Source organism: Grampus griseus (assembly GCF_964374135.1).
Source record: "Grampus griseus genome assembly, chromosome: 2".
NCBI classification, from domain to species: Eukaryota; Metazoa; Chordata; class Mammalia; order Artiodactyla; family Delphinidae; genus Grampus; species Grampus griseus.
The window spans coordinates 62974421-62995019 of NC_139018.1; the positions used below are offsets into that span (position 1 = coordinate 62974421).

General features: G+C 35.7%; 1 protein-coding gene across 1 annotated transcript in view; it reads left to right on the forward strand.

Moving 5' to 3' along the window:
• RALGAPA1 (Ral GTPase activating protein catalytic subunit alpha 1) overlaps nucleotides 1-20599 on the forward strand; it is a 220967-nt gene that overhangs the window by 55248 nt on the left and 145120 nt on the right. Inside the window, exons 6-10 of the mRNA XM_082647208.1 lie at nucleotides 1009-1186; nucleotides 3439-3554; nucleotides 6671-6809; nucleotides 7831-8039; nucleotides 10468-10707. Coding sequence (XP_082503334.1) covers nucleotides 1009-1186; nucleotides 3439-3554; nucleotides 6671-6809; nucleotides 7831-8039; nucleotides 10468-10707 — 882 coding nt within the window. The remainder of the gene's footprint in view (nucleotides 1-1008; nucleotides 1187-3438; nucleotides 3555-6670; nucleotides 6810-7830; nucleotides 8040-10467; nucleotides 10708-20599) is intronic.

Below are 20599 nucleotides of genomic sequence, written 5' to 3' on the forward strand. Positions count from 1 at the left end.
AAGACAAAAATTATTTATCCATTCAACAAATTATTCTTCATTTTATCATAGCTATTGTTAGATGTAGAGGGAAGTGGGGCATCTATTAAAAAATGGTGTTGTTTCTTTTTTTTCCCCCCTTTTCATTATCTCATTGTGCTGTGGTAAGAAAAGCTACCCAGTCCAAAAGCATCTTGGTATAGGTTGGATAAAAGTCTCATATAGTAGGTACTTTTGGTGTCAAGGCTTGGGTATAGCAGTACATAAGGGATAAGCTTTCCTACATCTTTGTCCTGTTTCTAACTAAACTGTGAGGGTGGCAGCAGTTGAATAGCTTTGGCAGTGGCTGTTTGCAAAGCTACCAGTGAGGTTAGGTTACTGAAGAACCTTGTGTTTTACTGGGAGATTTGAAGTTTCTATCTTCTCTTCCTGGAAGAGCATTCCCTTGATTTAAATATGTATTTTCTGTGTATGGGGCATTGTTCTAGTTGCTTAAAAATACAGTAATAGGCCAGAATTCCTGCTTTGCCCTTTGGAAGCAAATTAAGTAAATGAGATAATTTCAGACTGATAATCTTTTTAAGGTCAAGAGCATTGAGTTAGCAGTGTATCAGGATCCCCATGACCATTCCTCCTTTTACCAAACTCACTATAGCCAGGAATAGTCATTGCCCTCTCTCCTTACTTCTTAGATTAGAGTGGTGATGATGGGAAGGAGGGAAGTAAATAAGAAGGAAATGATTTTGACTTTTTACAAATGGAAATTATAGCATAAATAGATTACCTGATGGCTTTAAATAGTTAGAGACCAAATTATTTTGTTCAAAATCCATAAATTTAGATTTATAAATAATGAGGGTTCAGTAAGTTGTCATGGTTATAATTCTCTATCTCCCTCCTTCCTTCCTTTTCTTCCTCTCCTTTGCAGAGTATCATTCGGTAATCATCTTCTAGAGAATTTTGGCCTGAAGGGAACAAAGTATTTCCATTTTAAATAAAAATACTGTTTTTCATTTTATTTCATTTTAGATTAGGCGGGAAGGTGTTCGCCTTTTCTTATTATGGTTGCAAGCTCTTCAGAATAACTGTAGCAAAGAACAGCTTTGGATGTTTTCATGTTTAATCCCTGGATTTTCAGCACCACAATCTGAATATGGACCTCGAACTTTAGATAATCTCATTAATCCTCCACTCAACCTTCAAGAAAGTAAGAGTCATAAGATCTTTTCCATCATTAATTTAAAAATTTCTGTGTAGTTTGTAATAGATATTTTTAAATGTCTATACCTTTTAAAACAAAATTATTTTATTTATTTATTTTTGGCTGCATTGGGTCTTCATTGCTGCACGTGGGCTTTCTCTAGTTGTGTCGAGCCGGGGCTACTCTTCCTTGCGGTGGCTTCTCTTTTTGGGGAGCACGGGCTCTACGCACGCAGGCTTCAGTAGTTGTGGCACGCAGACTCAGTAGTTGTGGCTCGTGGGCTCTAGAGCACAGGCTCAGTAGTTGTGGCGCATGGGCTTAGTTGCTCCATGACATGTTGGATCTTCCCGGACCAGGGCTCAAACCCATGTCCCCTGCATTGGCAGGTGAATTCTTAACCACTGCGCCACCAGGGAAGTCCCTGTACATTTTTAACTGAATAATCCAAGGCCAGGTTTTTAAATGTAGGTTTTATAAAACCAAACTCACAGATACAGAGAAGGGATTGGTGGTTGCCAGAGGGGTGGGGGGTAGGAGTTGAGGGTGGGCAAAATGGGTAAAGGGGATCAAGAGGTACAAACTTCTAGTCATAAATAAGTCACAGGGATGTAATGTACAGCATGGGGACTGTAGTTGATAATATTTTGCAACTTTGAAAGTTGCTAAGAAAATAAATATTAGAAGTTCTTATCACAAGAAACATTTTTTTTTGTAATTTTGTATGGTCACAGATTGGGGTGATCATTTTGCAGTGCATACAAATGTTGAATCATTATGTCATATGCCTGAAACTTGTATAATGTATGTAAATTATACTTCAGTAAAAAAGTAAATAAATAAAAATTTAAAAAATAACATGTAGGTTTTATCATCCAGGTATAATGAGACCAACAGATCAGGAGATGATTGCCATTAAAAAGATAGTTTGTTACTCATGTTCCCAGGAGGAGCGGGTGTGCCACACCAGGGAGGGTGGCCACACAGGGAAGCACCAGGGTTAGTCGGGCGTGGCGGGGGCTTGAGGGTAGGGGTGGGTATCATGGGCAAGAGCCCTTTTGTGGTTTCTGCAGGCGGGAATGTGTGAAGCAGGGTGAGCAAGTTGAAAACTGGCTAATTTGGATAATTTTAGCAGGCTCTGGGGCATAGGGGTTGTCTCTGGTTGTCTGGTACTTAGCCCTGGGGGTCATTAGGTTAGGGAACTAGTAAGTAACCCTGAGTGTGAGAGCCCTGCAGAGGAAGTGGTAGAGATATGGGCTCTGAGTTGTTTGCTTTGCATATGAAAGGCAAACTCTCTGGCCCATAGTTTTCTCTAGGAATTAGCTAGCTCTGGGAGGGGCTTTCTCACTAGGGCCTGCAAGACCCCTGATATCAAAGTATTAGAAACATGTTTAATACAGGCCATTTTACATTTATCTTTAATTTTGAATTTTCATGTATCAGCTTGTATCCTTGAGTTGATTTGGATGTACATTGACATACAAGTATGTTTTACTTTGTGCAAAGAGGACTAAAAAAAAAATCCATCTCTTTGGGCTTAATTACTTGGCTGCTGTTTACTGGGAAATAGGTTTAGGGACCTGCCTATGCTAAACCAGGTACTGATAGTGTTGCCTGGGAAATATTTAAGAAAATTTAGCTAGTTGTTGGTTGATTTTCTTGAATTTGCTTTTGTTATAATCAGTGTTTTTGAATATGTGAAAAGTTTAAAAATGTGAAAGTTTCTTATTTTACAAGTGGGCTTTCATAATCAAGAAACTAAGATGCTAACTTCTCTTTCTTTCTGAGAGGGAATTAGTATTTCATCCTTTGAATAAAGGGGCTACCTTAAAGAGTAAGCATGGTCATTACCTAGAGTAATCAGGTTGTTCTTTAATTGATGAATAAGCACATTATTATTAATGTTTCTCATCATATTTATGGAATTTTATAGTGGACACTCTTAATCTGAATTTTAAAATATCACGAGCAATTCTTTTTCAGGTGAGACATTATTCACTCTTAATCCCTCAATATCTGTCCATCTCTGTGTCACATTTCCTTGATCAAGGGTTCATGAAACAGTTGATTATTAAAGTTTATGGGTTTTGTGATGGGCTATCAGGATGACCTCAGATTTATTTCAAATTTCAATCATCAGAATGTTTTCAAGCAGTATTCTTTGCTTATCTGTTTTGTAGTTAAATTTTATTTGGGCCATATTATCATATTGTTAAATTTGTTTTGTAATTATACTAAACTTTTCTTTTGTCTTCGGATAGCTCAAGTCACTATAGAAGAAATCACTCCGCTTGTCCCCCCACAATCAGGAGATAAAGGACAAGAAGATCTAACAAGCTATTTTCTTGAAGCACTTTTAAAATATATAGTAATTCAGGTATGTGTCATCTTCTTTTATATCACCCTCCTTACTATCCTGTGGGTAATTCATTTTTCCCCCTCTTACCATTATTCTGTCACAGTAGATATTTGCTTATTTTCCTGAAGGAGAAGTAACAAATTTTTACTTTTTTTTTTGAAGTAAATAAATTTATTTATTTTTGGCTGTGTTGGGTCTTTGTTGCTGTGCACGGGCTTTCTCTGGTTGCGGCAAGCGGGGGCTACTCTGTTGCGGTGCGTGGGCTTCTTATTGTAGTGGCTTCTCTTGTTGTGGAGCATGGGCTCTAGGCGCGTGGGCTCAGTAGCTTTGGCACACAGACTTAGTTGCTGTGCGACATGTCCCAAACCCATGTCCCCTCCATTGGCGGGCAGATTCTTAACCACTGTGCCACCAGGGAAGTCACAGATTTTTACTTTTGAAAACAGATGTTAGTATACCCTTCCTGAAATAAAAATCACTGGAGAGATTATGGACCTCTTAGAAAGGGAGCTGAAGAGAGAAATTTTTATAGTAGACTCTTTATGTGTATATACCTTCTTATGTGAGCCAGTTGGATTTACTTTCTAATCTTTTCATTTATAATCAGCAGCTATGGTACTTCAAATGAAAAACTGTTTGATTTAGGGATCAATCTGCCTAGAGGCATCAACTGGGGAGGTGGACTAAGGGTGAGGTAGGGGATGGGGGAATGTAATTTACATTTAATCCTACTTGTACTTTTAAAATTTATAGGTGCATGTAGTTTTTTTTTAAGACTTATTTATTTATTTATTATTTGTTTATTTATTTATTTATTGGCTGCATTGGGTCTTAGTTGTGGCACAAGGGATCTTCGTTGAGGCATGCGGGATGTTTGGTTGCGGTGCACGGGCTTCTCTCTAGTTGTGGCGTGAGGGTTTTTTTTCTCTCCCTAGTTGTGGTGCGCAGGCTCCAGGGCGTGTGGGCTCTGTAGTTTGCAGCTCGTGGGCTCTCTAGTTGAGGCGTGCAAGTCAGTAATTGTGGCATGCAGGCTTATATGCCCTGCAGCATGTGGGATCTTATTTCCCTGACCAGATTTCGAACCCATGTCCCCTGCATTGTAAGGCAGATTCTTTACCACTGGACCACCAGGGAAGTCCTTAGGTGCATGTATTTTGTAAGGTAACCTATTCATCTCTATATATGAAACGTGAATATCATTATTGATGAAAACACTTTTAGCATATACACATTTCTTGTAACTGTTCCAAACACAAAAGTTCCTTGTGCCTCAGAAACAAACATTATGAAGTTAATTTGGATCCTGAACGAGATTGCCAGGGTTTGAATACTGACTCTACATCTTACTGATAATGTGACTTTTGGCAAATTACTTAACCTCTCTGTGCTTAAGGTAGAGATAAAAAATAATACCTATCCCATTTTGGTGTTTGGGGCTTAAGTAATTAGTGTATAGTACTTAGAATAAATAAGTGCATGGCATATAGTAAGTATTCAGTGGTGGGTAGTTGTTGTTACTGTGATTATTACCAGTTTTTCTTTAAAAAAAAAACTTTTGTACTTCATGTGGATTTTTAAACTTGTTTTACTGGTTTATTGAGATACATTTGACATACAATAAACTGTAATGTTTGAAAAGTACAATTTGATAAATTTTATTACATGTATACAACCATGAAACCATCACTACAATCAAGGTAATGAACATATCTGTCACCCCTAAAAGTTCTCAGATCCCTTTGTAATCCACCCTTCTCTACCTGCCCCATCATCCCATCCCCAGGCAATTTCAGTCTGATTGCTTTCACTATCATTTGCATTTTCTGATAAATGGAATTGTATGGTACCTCCATTTTTTTTTTTTTTTTTTGGTTTGGCTTCTCTTTTTTTTCAGCATAATTATTTTAAAGATCATATTATTGTATGTATCAATAGTTTGGTGCCTTTTATTGCTGAGTAGCTTTTCATTGTATGGATGTACTATGATGTGTTATCCAGTCACCTGTTGATGGTAATGTGAGTTGTTTCCAGTTTTTGGCTATTACAAATAAAACTGGTATGAATATTGGTAAACAAGTCTTTGTGTCAATATAAACTTTCTTTTCCCTTGGGTAAATACCTAGTAGTGGAATGGCTGGGTTGTTCGGTAGGCATATTTTGACTTTTTAAGACGCTGCCAAATAGTTTTCCAAATGGTTGTAGCTTTTTGTATTCCACCAGCAATGTATGAGACTTAAAGTTGCTTCATATCCTCACCAACAGTTGATATGGTCAGTCTGTAATTTTAGCCATTCTAGAGTTAGTGTGTAGTAGTAGCTCACTGTGGTACACTCTGGGCCTTTACTATCCCCCTACTTACATACCTTCCTCACCATACTGGAATGTTCACACCCTGTATTTTACGACTGTGTCCCCTCTTGTTTACTCCCCTCTACACTTAGGGTACTGTCCTCACCCCTCTCAGGCTCTGAGTCCCCACTGGGCTACTGCCTCTGTTATACCCCCTTCATGGATGCCTCCTGTGGTCAGGCTCTGATCACCTGCACTTGACTGCCACTATTTCATACCTTCTCTTCCTTCCTCTCACATATGCCTATTTTGTATGACTTTTAGGCTGAATTATTCAGGAAGTGGGAAAGAGGAAAGAACATTAGCAGCTTTGTCAGTAGTAGAGCCGAGTTTTAAGTCAACTTTGACAGTTTTCCAGAGCACATTTTAACTTACAAGATTTTTGAAAGATAACATGTATCCTTGACCTTTGAACAATATAGGTCCACTTATACACAGATTTTTTTTCAATGACTATGATCTACAGTACTACACAATCCACTGTTGGTTGAATCTGCATATATGGAGGGCCGACTGTAAAGTTACACGTGGATTTTCAAGTGCACGCACAGGGTCAGCACCCCAACCCCTGAGTTATTCAGGGGTCAACTGTATAATGCGTTTGCATGGCACTAGACCACTTTTTGTATGTACATATATATATGTACATACACATATATATTTAGCTATATATCTTTGCAGTGTAACAGTTTAATTTATTGCTTAAGTAACCTTTTACAAGCTTGTTTATAACAGCTCATAATTTCTTTCTCTTGGAATGATTCTAATTGTTTGTTTAATTTTAGGTAAAAAGTTTAGAATGGAAGAACAAAGAAAACCAAGAAAGAGGATTTTCATTTTTATTTTCACATTTTAAGAAATATTACTTGCCTTATATTTTTCCAAACATCTGTAAGGAGAATAGTTTATATCATCCTGTACTTGGTAGGTAGTCTTTGGAATTTTCTAAAATATTACACATAAGAGTAAAACATTCCTCAGTGTAAAGTTAGCATTTGTTACCTGCAGAAAACTGATAACATTTAATTTATATTGATTAATTGGAGATATTATACCGTGATTCATACTGAAAGTGCAGTTTTATTAGTAGAAAGTTTTCATTGAAAGTGAAGAGATTTTTAAAAAACCTAGTTTCTGGATATCACCTACTGGAGAAGTTAGCCTACCAGAAATATTTATGATTATAAATTAAACTTAATTCTAATGTTTGGTATGATCTTTTAACCATGTTATAAATATTTTCAAAGGTCCCTCTGGGTTCAATTTCTATGGCTTTTGCAAATTCTGTGTGAATAATTACATTGTCGTATAGTCTGATCATATCTCGTCCAGTATTTAGTGACTGTGCCAAAGTGCCTGTTGGAATCTTGAAGCTATAGCCTCAAGGACAGCCCTGGGTTAGAAGTAGACCTCTGCCATGTATAGAAGGCATTGACAGCCTGTATGTGGAAGTGTCCTTTTTGCACAAAGATGTTTCTGTTTTAAGCTCTGCCAAGATTAGGCAGCTAACAAGCTTAGGCAAAGCCATTAGGGCTAGTAGAAATGATTTAAATTAGAGTAGCAAACCTTTACCATTGGGAACAATATTTGCTTTAAAAATAATTTTGCTGTAAAAATTCTCATACTTTGTATGATGTCAAAATATGTGTTTCAGACTTAGGTTAATTGAAGTAAGGTCTCATTAATTTTAAATGGCTCTGGAAGTTTCTTTGTACTTTTAATGATTTTTTAGTGATATTTTGCAAAAAGACATGTTTCCATATATCAGCTGTATATGGTTCAGTCTTCTAGATCCCATGCTAATATCTAGCAAATTATTTTAAAATGTACAAATTCTATTTCTTAAACCAGAATATTTTCACAGTGTTTTCTCAAATATTTAAAAACATAGATTTATCTAAGCATAATTCCTTTCTTATTTTGGTTTTTGTTTTATTTTGCATAGATATCCCACAGATGAGACCAAAGCCACATTATGTCATGATAAAGAAGGATGCTGAAACCAATGAAGCAATCTATTGTACAAAGGAGCCTTTCATTAAGGCTCGTGTTATTGTCATTCGTTGGCTGGTTTCATTCTGGCTGGAGCCAAAGCCACATACAGGACCTCATATTCCTGGGATGGAAGGTGAAGTCTTGCCAAAGAATATTCAGGTAATACACACATAGAGTAAGCTTTTTTTTTAATATATAAATTTATTTATTTAATTTATCTATTTTTGTCTGTGTTGGGTCTTTATTGCTGTGCGTGGGCTTTCTGTAGTTGCGGTGAGCGGGGGGCTATTCTTTGTTGCGGTGTGCGGGCTTCTCATTGCAGTGGCTTCTCTTGTTGCGGAGCACAGGCTCCAGGCGTGAGGGCTTCAGTAGTTGCAGCACGCAGGCTCAGTAGTTGTAGTTTACGGGCTCTAGAGAACAGGCTCAGTAGTTGTGGAGCGTGGGCTTAGTTGCTCCTCAGCTTGTGGGATCTTCCCGGACCAGAGATTGAACCCATGTCCCCTGCACTGGCAGGCGGATTCTTAACCACTGTGCCACCAGGGAAGCCCTAGAGTAAGCTTCTTAAAGTTAAACATGGCTTTAGGGATTTGTCTGCTGATTTCAGTTGCCTTAGTTGTAGAACACATTTAAAACAAATAATAATGATATTTTCTTTGTATAAATGTATTTTATAAATCCGAATTTTAACAATTATTATAGAACCAATAGTTTTCTTAATAAAAAAATAAAACCTGTAAGGTATAGAAGATAATTTCAGTCACATACAAGAGTCAGCTTATTTCTATATTTTGTTAATTGTAGAGTACTAAAAACATCCTGAATTGTACAAATAAAAATATTCTGAATTATGCAAATTCTTGAAGTTGGAAACAATTTGCAATCAAATGACTTTCATAGTTCATTTTAGATTTCTAGGTATTCGCAGAGTGCTGTTTTAAAGTCCTGTCTCCATCTCGCGTCATCTCTTTTCACGAAGAACACTGACTCTAGAAATGCAATGTAAAGTTACACAGCTGTATGATGGAAGGACTAATATTTAAAATTCTGTTATTTTTAATTAACCCATTTCCCCTTTTTTCACACTTCTTTTTCACTTTCCTCTCCTCTCTCAATGTGTGTTTTTTCCTGAAATTGTCTATATTGCAGAGTTTTAAAAATTATTTTTGTTCTCCTTTTCTTGGATTTCCTCATTTAGTTTTAAAAATATTTTACGTGTGTGCTTTTTATACAACTTCTTAAATCCTTTAAAAATTAAGTGGAGGTATAAAGTGTGTTCATTAGTGTTCAGAAAATTTGACTTATATTCCCCCTAGCCTTTTATTTATCTGTAGCAGATTATGTGATGTGTTTTCCTCAAAATGTTGTTCTAGGTTCTCTACAAAGAATTTTTAAATGTAGAAACTCTCAAGCAGAACTATTTTATCTGATCCCAGAGCTCAGTAAACTAAAAATCAGAGATTTTTTTAAATTGGGAAGCATATTTGAGATCATTTACATACTTACTTTAACTCTTTTATTTTATAGGTGACAAAACTGCGACCAAATATTGAATAATGTACCAGAAAGTAATTTATCATACCACAGAATAGTGCTACTCCTATCATATCATGGTAGTAATTTCTTTATTACTGCCTTAAGCCTTTAACTTTTCCTCTAGGCTTAGCCATCATCTTCAGTCATGGTGAAAATTGTTAAGTTATTAGAATGTAGAGTTTTCTAATATGTATTTTATTTTAGCTTAATTTCTACTTTTTCTGTCATAATTTTTCTTCTATTTTTTAAAAATAAATTTATTTATTTATTTATTTATGGCTGTGTTGGGTCTTCATTGCTGTTCACAGGCTTTCTGTAGTTGTAGAGAGCAGGGGCTACTCTTTATTGCAGTGCGTGGGCTTCTCATTGCAGTGGCTTCTCTTTTCGTGGAGCACGAGCTCTAGGCATGTAGCTTCAGTAGTTGTGGCATGTAGGCTCAGTAATTGTGGTGCGTGGGCTCTAGGGCACAGGCTCAGTAGTTGTGGCACATGGGCTTAGTTGCTCCGTGGCATGTGGGATCTTCCTGGACCAGGGATCAAACCCGTGTCCCCTGCATTGGCAGGGCAGATTCTTAACCACTGTGCCACCAGGGAAGTCCTCCTTTGTTCTTTTTTAATTTTTTTCCCACCAGGGAAGTCCTCCTTTGTATAATTTTTGTCTAAGGTAAAATAGAGATGAATTTACACATTAAAACTTACTGAATAAATATTCCAGAATTAAGGTATTTATTTATTATTGATGAGCTGAGCTGACTCCATTTGGCATTATTCTTTTACCCAGTTTAATTAGTAACTTGTTTGTTCTGCAAACATACTGAAAAATAAACTTAATTGAATAGATGATTAGTGAGTATCACTATATCACTTAGATACTAAGTTATTTCATTGCCATTTAACTATTTAGAACAGATTCTAAATGAAACTCTATGCATAGATTTTAAACAGTGCTGTAAGTTACTTATGGAATGCTTTGGATTTTGTCAGTATTTGCTATTTGAAGACAGAATATTGATTTAAATGGTTATGATATTCTCCCCTTTTTGTTTTTATTTTAGAGAGCAGCTGCTAGTTTGGTATCCAGAGAAGAAAACAAAAATGATAATGCCGATAAAGCAGATAGAACTACAGAACCCGAGCAGTCTCATTCCAACACAAGCACTCTCACAGAGCGAGAACCTAGCTCTTCTAGTCTCTGTAGTATTGATGAAGAACATCTCACAGACATTGAAATAGTTCGCAGAGTTTTTTCTTCTAAAAGAAGTAATGTAAACTTTGTCACAGAGATATTTCGTCAGGTAAAATACGTCTCAGTATTTTTAATTTGTAATATAGACTTTTGCTTTTAATATTGAATATACTGACTTTAAGTTATTTAAAATTTATTCTTCATGGAAATGTTTTTTAAAGTTCATATTTAGTTTTTTGGTTTATTACATCTAATTCTTTAATATTTTCAGTTATTTATATTTTTAGTTTATGGTAACTTTAGTTTAATAATTATCCCCTCCCCTCCAATATTCCTTCTGTTATCAGAATAATTTTCTTAGTGACTCATTTTGTGGTTTGAAACTTTTATTCCTACCATTTGATTAATAAATTATAGAAAAATTATGTTATCTTTCACTCTAAAATCAATAAAAAGTGGTTTATGAATATAAGAAGCGATGTTTTCATTGTCTTTATCCTCCCCTTGGAGGCTCAGTTTTTGTCCTTTAAGGCATTCTGAAATTAAATTTGCTTAAGGCAGATATTATTTGGGGAATAAAATAAAGAAATAGAGGGAAGGAAAACGAATAAAAGCTATTTCACATAAAGATAGCTAGAAATTCCTAAGTGCACATTCTCAATTACATAGAAATTTTTATGGGAAAATAAACCTTATGAAAACCAATCATTTGCTCTTAATAGCAAAGGTACTTTTGCAGGTGAACATCATTGAGTTTTGTAGCTGAAGGGGATCATTCAAGTCTCACAGCAAGTAAGTGGTAGATCCAGGACTAAGACTCCCAGATCCTGATTCCCATGTCAGTGCTCTTTATTCTGTGCCACAAACTTGCTGTAGCTTTGGTAGTGATTCTTAGTTGCCAGGTTTAAGGTTTGTGTTGACAGAATATATGACAAATGTGAAAGGAAAGATATTTGACAAAAATGGTTGGAATATTTGTGGGAAAATTTAAAGCTTAAAGAACTGTTCAGGTTTTCTAGTTCTTGAGTCAGCTTGAGTGTGTTCGTTTTTTTAGGAATTTGTTCATTACATTTGTTTTTAAATACATTCTCTTATAAGCTTTTTAATCTCTGGGGCATTTATAGTAATGTTTCCCCTTGTCATTCCTGTTAGTATTTGCTCCTTGTTTGTTTTTTTTCTTGATGATTCTTACCAGAGATTTGTCAGTTTTATTAGTCTTTGCAAAGAATGAGCTTTTGGCTTTGTTGAGCCTCTGTGTTTTATGTTTGTTTTCTCTTTTATTAATTTTTGCTCCTTGTTCTTTCTTTCTGCTTTTCTTGATTTTATTTGATGGTTCTTTTCCTAGCTAATTAATTAGCCTCACATTTTTCTCATATAAGTATTTTTGAGGCTATTAATTTACCTCTTAATGCTGTTTTAGCTACAGTCTACAAACTTCCATGTATAGCATTTTTGTTATTATTCACTTCTAAAAATTTTCTAATTTTCATGTTAATATTTTCTTTGACCTATGAGTTATTTAGCAGTGTCTGTCTCCCAAACATATAAGATTTTTCTAGTTTTCCTTTTTCTTACAGATTTCTAATACGATTCTTTTGGTCAGAGAATATAGTCTGTATAATCAGTATGTAGTCAGCCTCCATAAACGTCCTGTGTGTTAGAAGAGAATGTATTCTTTCCTTTGGAATTCATGATTATTAAAGTCTGTTAGATCAAGCTTATTATTGCTTTAGTCACCTTTTCTATATTCTTAAGATTTTTGGTTAGCTTGACCTCACAGTTATGGAGAAGGGTGTATTAAAATCTTATATTCTGATGGTGATTTGTCTATTTTTTTCTTTGTAGTTCCATAAATTTTCCTTTATGTATTTTGAAGCTTTGTAATTAAGTACATACATATTTATAATTTTATATCTTCTTGGTGAGTTAAGCCTTTTATTTATGGCCCTTTTCATCTGTAGCAATTATTTTTGCTTAAAGTCTACTTGTACTAGTCTACTTTATCTACTTGTAGTACATTTATACCACTTTCTTTTTATTATAATTAGCCTCATGTATATATTTTTTAAATCCTTTTATTTTCAGCCCTTTTATATCATTACATTTTATATGTCTCTTGTAAATATGGTTGGATTTTTAAAAATCTTTGTCTTTTAACTGGAATATTTATTATAATTACTGATATGTTTGGATTTATTGATATTATTTTGTTCTTTTTATTTTTCTTATGTCTGTATTTTTTCATAATTCTCTTATTTTTTGCTTTGTTTTTAATTGATGTTTTTTCATTCTGTATCCTCCTCCTCCCCATCACTTGGTTTGAAAGTTTTACTCTATTCCTTTTCCTTTAGTGATTACTATATAAATTTTAGCATACATACTTCACTTTCCAAATATAAAGTTAGTGTTTTTTTACCCTCTTCCTAATCAATACAAGGATCGTAGAACATTATTACTCTGATTTCTCCCCCAACTTGTATATTGTTATTACCAAATAATTCAGTTCTATATATATATTTTGATTATGATTTCTCCCTTTTCAGATCTTCCGTTTATTGCGTTGGCCAAAAGGTTTATTTGTTTTTTTCCATAAGATGGCTGTAGCAGCACTTAGTTGTTTTTAACTTCATTTGAAACAGTTTTGTTAGATTATATGTGACAGTTGTCATACCAGTGTGCATTTAAAAAAAGACATCAAAATTGGTGAATTTTTGTGTAGCCATTTTAATATTGAAGATGGAAGAAAAAAGCAACATTTTCAGCATATTATGCTTTACTATTTCAAGAAAGGTAAAAACGCAATTGAAGTGGCAAAAAAAAGATTTCTGCAGTGTTTGAAGAAGGTGCTGTGACCTATCAAACAAGTCAAAGTGGTTTGCAGGGACTTCCCTGGTGGTCCAGTGGTTAAGACTCCACGCTCCCAATGCAGGGGGCCCGGGTTCTATCCCTGGTCAGGGAACTAGATCCCACATACCGCAACCAAGACCCCACACACCACAACTAAGACCTGGCGCAGCCAAATAAATAAATAAATATATATTTTTAGAGTGGTTTGCAAAGTTTTGTGCTAGATATTTCTCATTGGATGATGCTCCAGGGCACAGGTAGACCAGTTGAAGTTGATAGCAATCAAATCAAGACATTAATTGAGAACAATCAATGTTATACCATGTGGGAGATAGCCAGTATACTCAAAATATCCAAATCAAGCATTGAAAATCATTTGCACCTGCTTGGTTATGTTCATTGCTTTGATGTTTGGGTTCCACATAAGTTAAGCAAAAAAAAACCTTGACTGTATTTCCACATGTGATTCTCTACTTAAATGTAATGAAAACATTCCATTTTTAAAACCAGTTGTGACGGGGGTTGAAAAGTGGATACTGTACAACAACGTGGAACGGAAGAGATTGTGGGGCAAGCGAAATGAACCACCACCAACCACATCAAAGGCCAGTCTTCATCCAAAGAAGGTGATGTTGTATATATAGTGGGATTGGAAGGGAGTCCTCTATTATGACCTCCTTCTGGAAAACCAAACGATTAATTCCAACAAGTACTGCTCCCAGTTAGACCAACTGAAAGCAGCCCTCGACGAAGAGCCTCCAGAATTAGTCAATAGAAAAGGCATTATCTTCCATCAGGATAATGGAAGACCGCATGTTTCTTTGATGACCAGGAAAAAACCATTACAGCTTTGCTGGGAAGTTCTGATTAATCTGCCATATTCACCAGACACTGCACCTTCAGATTTACATTTATTTAGGTCTTTACAAAATTTTCTTAATGCAAAAAATTTCAATTCCCTGGAGCCTGTAAAAGGCACCTGGAACAGTTCTTTGCTTAAAAAGATAAAAAGTTTTGGGTAAAAGATAAGTTTTTCAGGCAACTTCAATTATGAAGTTGCCCAAAAAATGGCAGAAGGTAGCGGAACAAAAGGATGAATACGTTATTCAATAACGTTCTTGGTGAAAATGGAAAATGTGTCTTTTAGTTTTACTTTAAAAACCGAAGGCATGTTTTGGCCAACCCACCCTGCTTGAAGTTCATCATTTAGAATTTACTTTTGGATGCCCGTTGCTTTCAAACACAAGATTTTGCTCTGAAAATGTCTTTATTTTGCCCACATTCTTTTTTTTTTTTGCGGTACGCGGGCCTCTCCCGTTGCGGAGTACAGGCTCCGGACGCGCAGGCTCAGCGGCCATGGCTCACGGTCCCAGCCGCTCTGGGGCATGTGGGATCCTCCCGGACCGGGGCGCGAACCCGCGTCCCCTGCATTGGCAGGCGGACTCCCAACCACTGCGCCACCAGGGAAGCCCTTGCCCACATTCTTGAAATACTTTTTCCCCTGGACATAAAATTCTAGATTGACAGTTATTTTCACCTAGTACATTTCGGACACTCAGATGCTTTCCCACTTTTCCGTTTTACATTGTTGCTGTTGAGATGTCAATCAACAGTTGAACTCTTAGTGCAGTTATCTTTTCTCTGGCTCTTTTTGTACCTTTTTTTAGCGTTTGGCATTTTGTATTTTACTGTGGTATGTCCAGGTCTAGATTTCCTTTTATTTATTCTTCAGGGGATACTTTGGGGATACTGTAATTATGGATTAGTATAATTTGACAATTCTGGAAATTTTCCAGCCATTCTCTCTTTAAACATTGCCTCTGTCCCATTTTTTTCTTGCCTTTCAAGATGTGTGTTAGGCCTTCCCACTTCATACGTCTACTGACCTCTCACATATATTTTCCATCACTTTGTCTCTCTGTGCTGCATTCTGGATACTTTCTTTCTAATTACAGCTGTTTCTAGAAGTTGGCCAGTCTGCTTGGTCAATTTTATGGTCTCTAGTTCATTACTTTCATTTTATGTATTAATATGAAACTTAGTTATTTTATATTGATTGATCACCCTAATATTCCTGAGGTCTTCATAGGTCTGATTCTGCCATATTTTGTTTCTGAATGCTCCTTCTCATGATGCTATATTCTCTTGCAATATCTTGTAATATTTCTTGCACTATTTTGTGATTTCAGAAATTCAGAACTTTGATTCTGAGCTTTTGCTGCTTATGACTGTTTCTTGATTTGGTTTGTTAAAGGTTGATTGCTTCAGAGAGGAATTGCATTTGCTTCACATAGATGCAAGGAAACACTTCCAACTTCATTAAACTGAATTCTTGATTTGAAGTTTAAGCCAGCCAGATAATAATGAATGTACAGTATAAACCTGTATTAAGACTAGCTTTTGGTTAGTGTCTATGACAAGATTTCTGTTATCTACTTTGCATCTAAATATGGGCAGTTTTCCTTGCAAACTTTTAGTTAGGTGGGTTTATTTCTAATTCAGCATCACACTGATGATATATTGTTCTTTGGAATCCCAAATTTGTTTGGAGGTTTCCTATTGTTCTTCCTTCCTTGGCTCAATAGTTCCATAAAAGTAATTGGTTTCATTCAAAGTGAAAGTCAGCTTTATTGCTACACCTAAGACCTCTCTTGAATTTGGACTTTATGTAGGTTTTCATTTTCAAATATTTCTTCCTATTTTATGGCTCATCAGTGCATTTAAGAAGATTAAAGTTTTTTTAAAAATGTATTATTTTTGTTTTTTTAGTTGTAAGGTTGGTCAGGTTACCTGGTCCATGACACTCTTGGAAACAATTCCCCTTATTGTGTTTTTTATGATGCTCTTTATATTTTAATTTCCAAAAGTTGTATTTGGTTGTTTTTTTAATATCTGTCTAGTCATTTTTTGCAGTGGCTTATTCTTTGTTCATATTTTCACTTTCTTCTTAATTAAAATGTATTAAAATACTTATTTAATATTCCTTATTCCAGTAATTCCAGTAACTTAAGTTTTTGCAGTTCTGGCCTTGTTGTTTCTGTTTACTCACCCTCATTTGTTTTGGATTTTTGTGTTAAGAGGTTACATTTCTTTGGAATTTTGTGGAAATTACTTTGAAACCTGGGTTGAAGGATGTGTTTCTCCAGAGAGGATTTGCACTTGCTTCTCTCAGGTGTTCAGGGGTCCTGTCAACCTTGGTTTACTTTAAATTACAATTCTTAGCTTATGATTCTTCTCACTTTGCAGCACTCAAAGTTAGGTGATGGCCAGCCTGAGAATATGAATTTGCAGGGAAGGCTGTTCTTATCTCATATTCCCCTACCCCAAGACAACAGACAAGTTTCCTCACTGACTCTTCTCTGGAGTCAAGTTATTTTCTTCTCTCCTAGCTCACCTTTGTATTGAGGATATAGCCTTCATTGTTATCAGCTGTCAGTAGGATTCTGATCTGTCTCTCCCCTCTATACAGTTGGCCTTTTAAACCAAAGCTCTGGAGGCTGTCCAGGGCAGCACCCAGCAGCTGCATTGATTATTTGCCTCTCTAGATTAATACTTCCATTTTGTTCTAGACTCAGAATATCCTCACAAGCTGAGCCATTCTTTTAAAAATGTATATTATATTTTTTTGTGATAATTTTTAGGTGTTCTGTGCAGGTAGATTCCAGGATATCTTTTTTTTTAAATTTTATTTATTTATTTATGGCTGTGTTTGGTCTTCGTTTCTGTGCAAGGGCTATCTCTAGTTGTGGCGAGTGGGGGCCACTCTTCATCGCGGTGCGTGGGCCTCTCACTATCGCAACCTCTCTTGTTGCGGAGCACAAGCTCCATACGCGCAGGCTCAGTAGTTGTGGCTCACGGGCCCAGTTGCTCCGCGGCATGTGGGATCTTCCCAGACCAGGGCTCGAACCCGTTTCTCCTGCATTGGCAGGCAGATTCTCAACCACTGTGCCACCAGGGAAGCCCCCAGGATATCTTTTTTATGATATTGCTGGGAACTGAAGTTCTCTGAGATGTTATTTTTATTGTAACAGCTATTTTTTTAAAGTGATTTTTAAGGTAAAACTTAAGGAAAAATAGATTTTAGGATGGTGACTCCAATGAATCATTCATGTTTTGAAAAGAAATCAATTTTGAAGATTAGATTGTATTAGGAAAGCTATTTTTACCTGCTTAATACTGATGATAAATTTGCAAAATTGAGAATCTGTGTAATAGTTTCTTTCCTGATTTTGAAGGCTCATATGTTCTACAGTATAGTATAGTATAGACAGAAATATTCCATTAATTATCAGGTATATGGGCATAGAATGATTTTGCCCTTAGCAATCCCAGCTAGAGCACAAGTCCTTTATAGGTACATAATTTTAGTAGAAATGTCTCTACTTTTCATCTTTCAAATAATTTCATCCTCATAGCCGTTACACTTACTGTTTCCCTATCTGAACTTTTGTCCTTCAACCTTCCCCTCTTTCCTCTCTATCCTTCCCGCCTGGCTACTCAACCTTTAGGTCATAGCTTAAATGTGTCTACACTAGAAAAGTTTTCTATGACCACCCTCACCAATTCACCCACCCACCCACACAGACAGGTAGAAGCACCTGCCCACACATGTGCATGCGCGCGCACACACACACACACACACACACACACACACACAGTAAATACCTCTTTTTTAATGATGTTTTTGAAAGCTGTACTCTTCTTCATAGTACCTCTCCTGAGTTTTATAATTATTTTTTTGAATGTTTGTTCAATTTTGATCTTTCATATTACCCTCCATGAATACTTCTCTTTCTCATTCATCATTGTAGCCATAGTGCATGGCAGTGAGTTAGGAACCTAATAAATATTTGGTAAATGAATCAAGCTCAGTAACTGTTGAGTGCTGGGCACTTTGTCAGTCCTAGCTCAGGGCTAACATGTATTTCTAGAAGCTAAGTCTTGAGCTAATTTGTTATATAGCTGATAATGTTTTTTTTAGGGCCAGTTTAATGATTGTGAGTTCTATCTCAGATGAAAGTATTTATATTGTTACGTATCTTTAAAACAAAGATACAACTGTAAAACATAAATGCCCAAGTTATTTGAAATGATAAAATTGTTCTCCATATCCAATAGAATAGGCATAAATGGACTCCAGACATTAACCCTCTATTTCATAAGGAAACCCATTTATTGTGCTTTATGTTGTTAGTACTTGGAGGCTACAGTGAGGAGCCCCAAGTACTTTGATACGAGGTAAATATAACACATCAAGAGTTTAACCTTTAAAAGCACCACAGATTTATTTTATATGTATGTAAATTAAAAAAATATAAACATACATACATATGCATAATTTTTTTCCGAAGTCAGTGGGTGGCAAAGTATAATCTGGGACTCATGAGAAATCTCCAGGATCTTTTGAGGTTCATAAGGTCAAAACCTTTTTCACTCTTGTTGTTTCACAAGTGTACTGTGAAGTTTTCCAGAGCATACCTGACATGTGATACTGTATCAGATTTAATGTAGAAGCAAGCAGATAAGAGAATCCAACTGTCATCTATATTAAGCTAAACATTAAGGAGATTTGCAAAAATGTAAAATAATGCCACTCTTCTTTTAATTTGGAAAATGTGTTATTTGTGTTAACATATAGCAGATTAGGGGTTCTGAGACCAAAATGCAAACCACTGCTTTAAGGAGACAAAAAATTCCCAGGTCTGCTAAATGCTCACTGTATTTGATTAAATTTTAAAGAATGTGTCTGTCACAATCTGGGTTAATTAATAATGGAAGCACATTAAAAGAATAATCAGAGACCAACATGTTTTGTTAGTGTTTTTTCACTGAAGAAGAGAGCCTTAGCTACCAGTAAATCAGACCCCATTGGGAAAGCCAATTATTAGAAAACTGTGTATACCAGGTTATCTTAAGCTGATATCATCAAATGTTTGATTTTTTCCATCTCCTATTGTTTTGATTCTTCCTCCATGTAGTTGTCTGGTTATGATGTTTTATGGTCATAGAACGATAAAACTGGAGATGACCTCATGCAGGTCTACGTACAGAGAGAAAATTTGCTGAGCACATTGATTCAAATATTCTTGCCTATGATGACCGTTTCCCTTATTATCAATTAATACCGATGTCTGATTGTGAGTGGTTCTTCTTTGTAGAAAGATAAGGTGCCAATATGGATTTGAATTTTCTGGTCTGAGACAACCATTTCTCACTGTAAATGTATAAAATGGCCCTCTAGTTTTTATGCATCAGATTTTTAGCCATGGCTAACATCAGTCTTTCCTCAAGATCCTTATTTAGGGTGTCAGCAGAATCAGTGTAGGGGCCTGTAAGGACAAATGTCATACATATACACTCTAGTCTTTAGTAGATTCATCCAGCCACTTGGGGTATAGTGTGATAATTTATGCAATAATGAAAATCTTAGCTCTGGATCTAATATTTTTAAAATTAGTAAACTTTTTCTTAGACCAGTTTTCAGTTCATAGCAAAAATGAGCAGAAAATAAAGCAAATTCCCATGCTAATTTTTTTTAAAGTTGATTTTTCAGTATCTGAGAATAGAACTTTTTGGAGATTATTTGAGGTATTTTTTGTTTTGTTTTGTTTTTTAAATCTTTAAGGAAGGGCGAGCTGTTGCTTCAGTTGTAAAATAGTCTTAGAGCAGGCAATGATGATCAAAATTATGCCATTGACCATTAAGCTGCTGGAACATGAGAATGAGAATTTGGAATGGGTTTGTTAGATGGAGGAAAGTAGTAAGTAACGTATTGGGTTGGCCAAAAAGTGCCTTCGGTTTTTAAGTAAAAATAAAAGACATTTTCCATTTTCACCAAGAACTTTATTGAACAACGTCTTCACCCTTTTGTTCCACTACTTTCTGCCATTTTCCAGGCAACTTCATAATTCCGTCTTTCCAAAACGTTTTACCTTTTTGAGCAAAGAACTGTTCCAGGTGCCTTTTACAGTCTTCCAGGAAATGGAAATTTTTTCCATTAAGAGAATTTTTAAAGACCAAAATAAATGGAAATCTGAAGGTGCAATTTCTTATGAATACAGCAGATGAATGAGAACTTCCCAGCCAAGCTTTAACAGTTTTTGCCTGGTCATCAAAGAAATAAGGTCTTGCATTAGCCTGATGGAAGATTATTA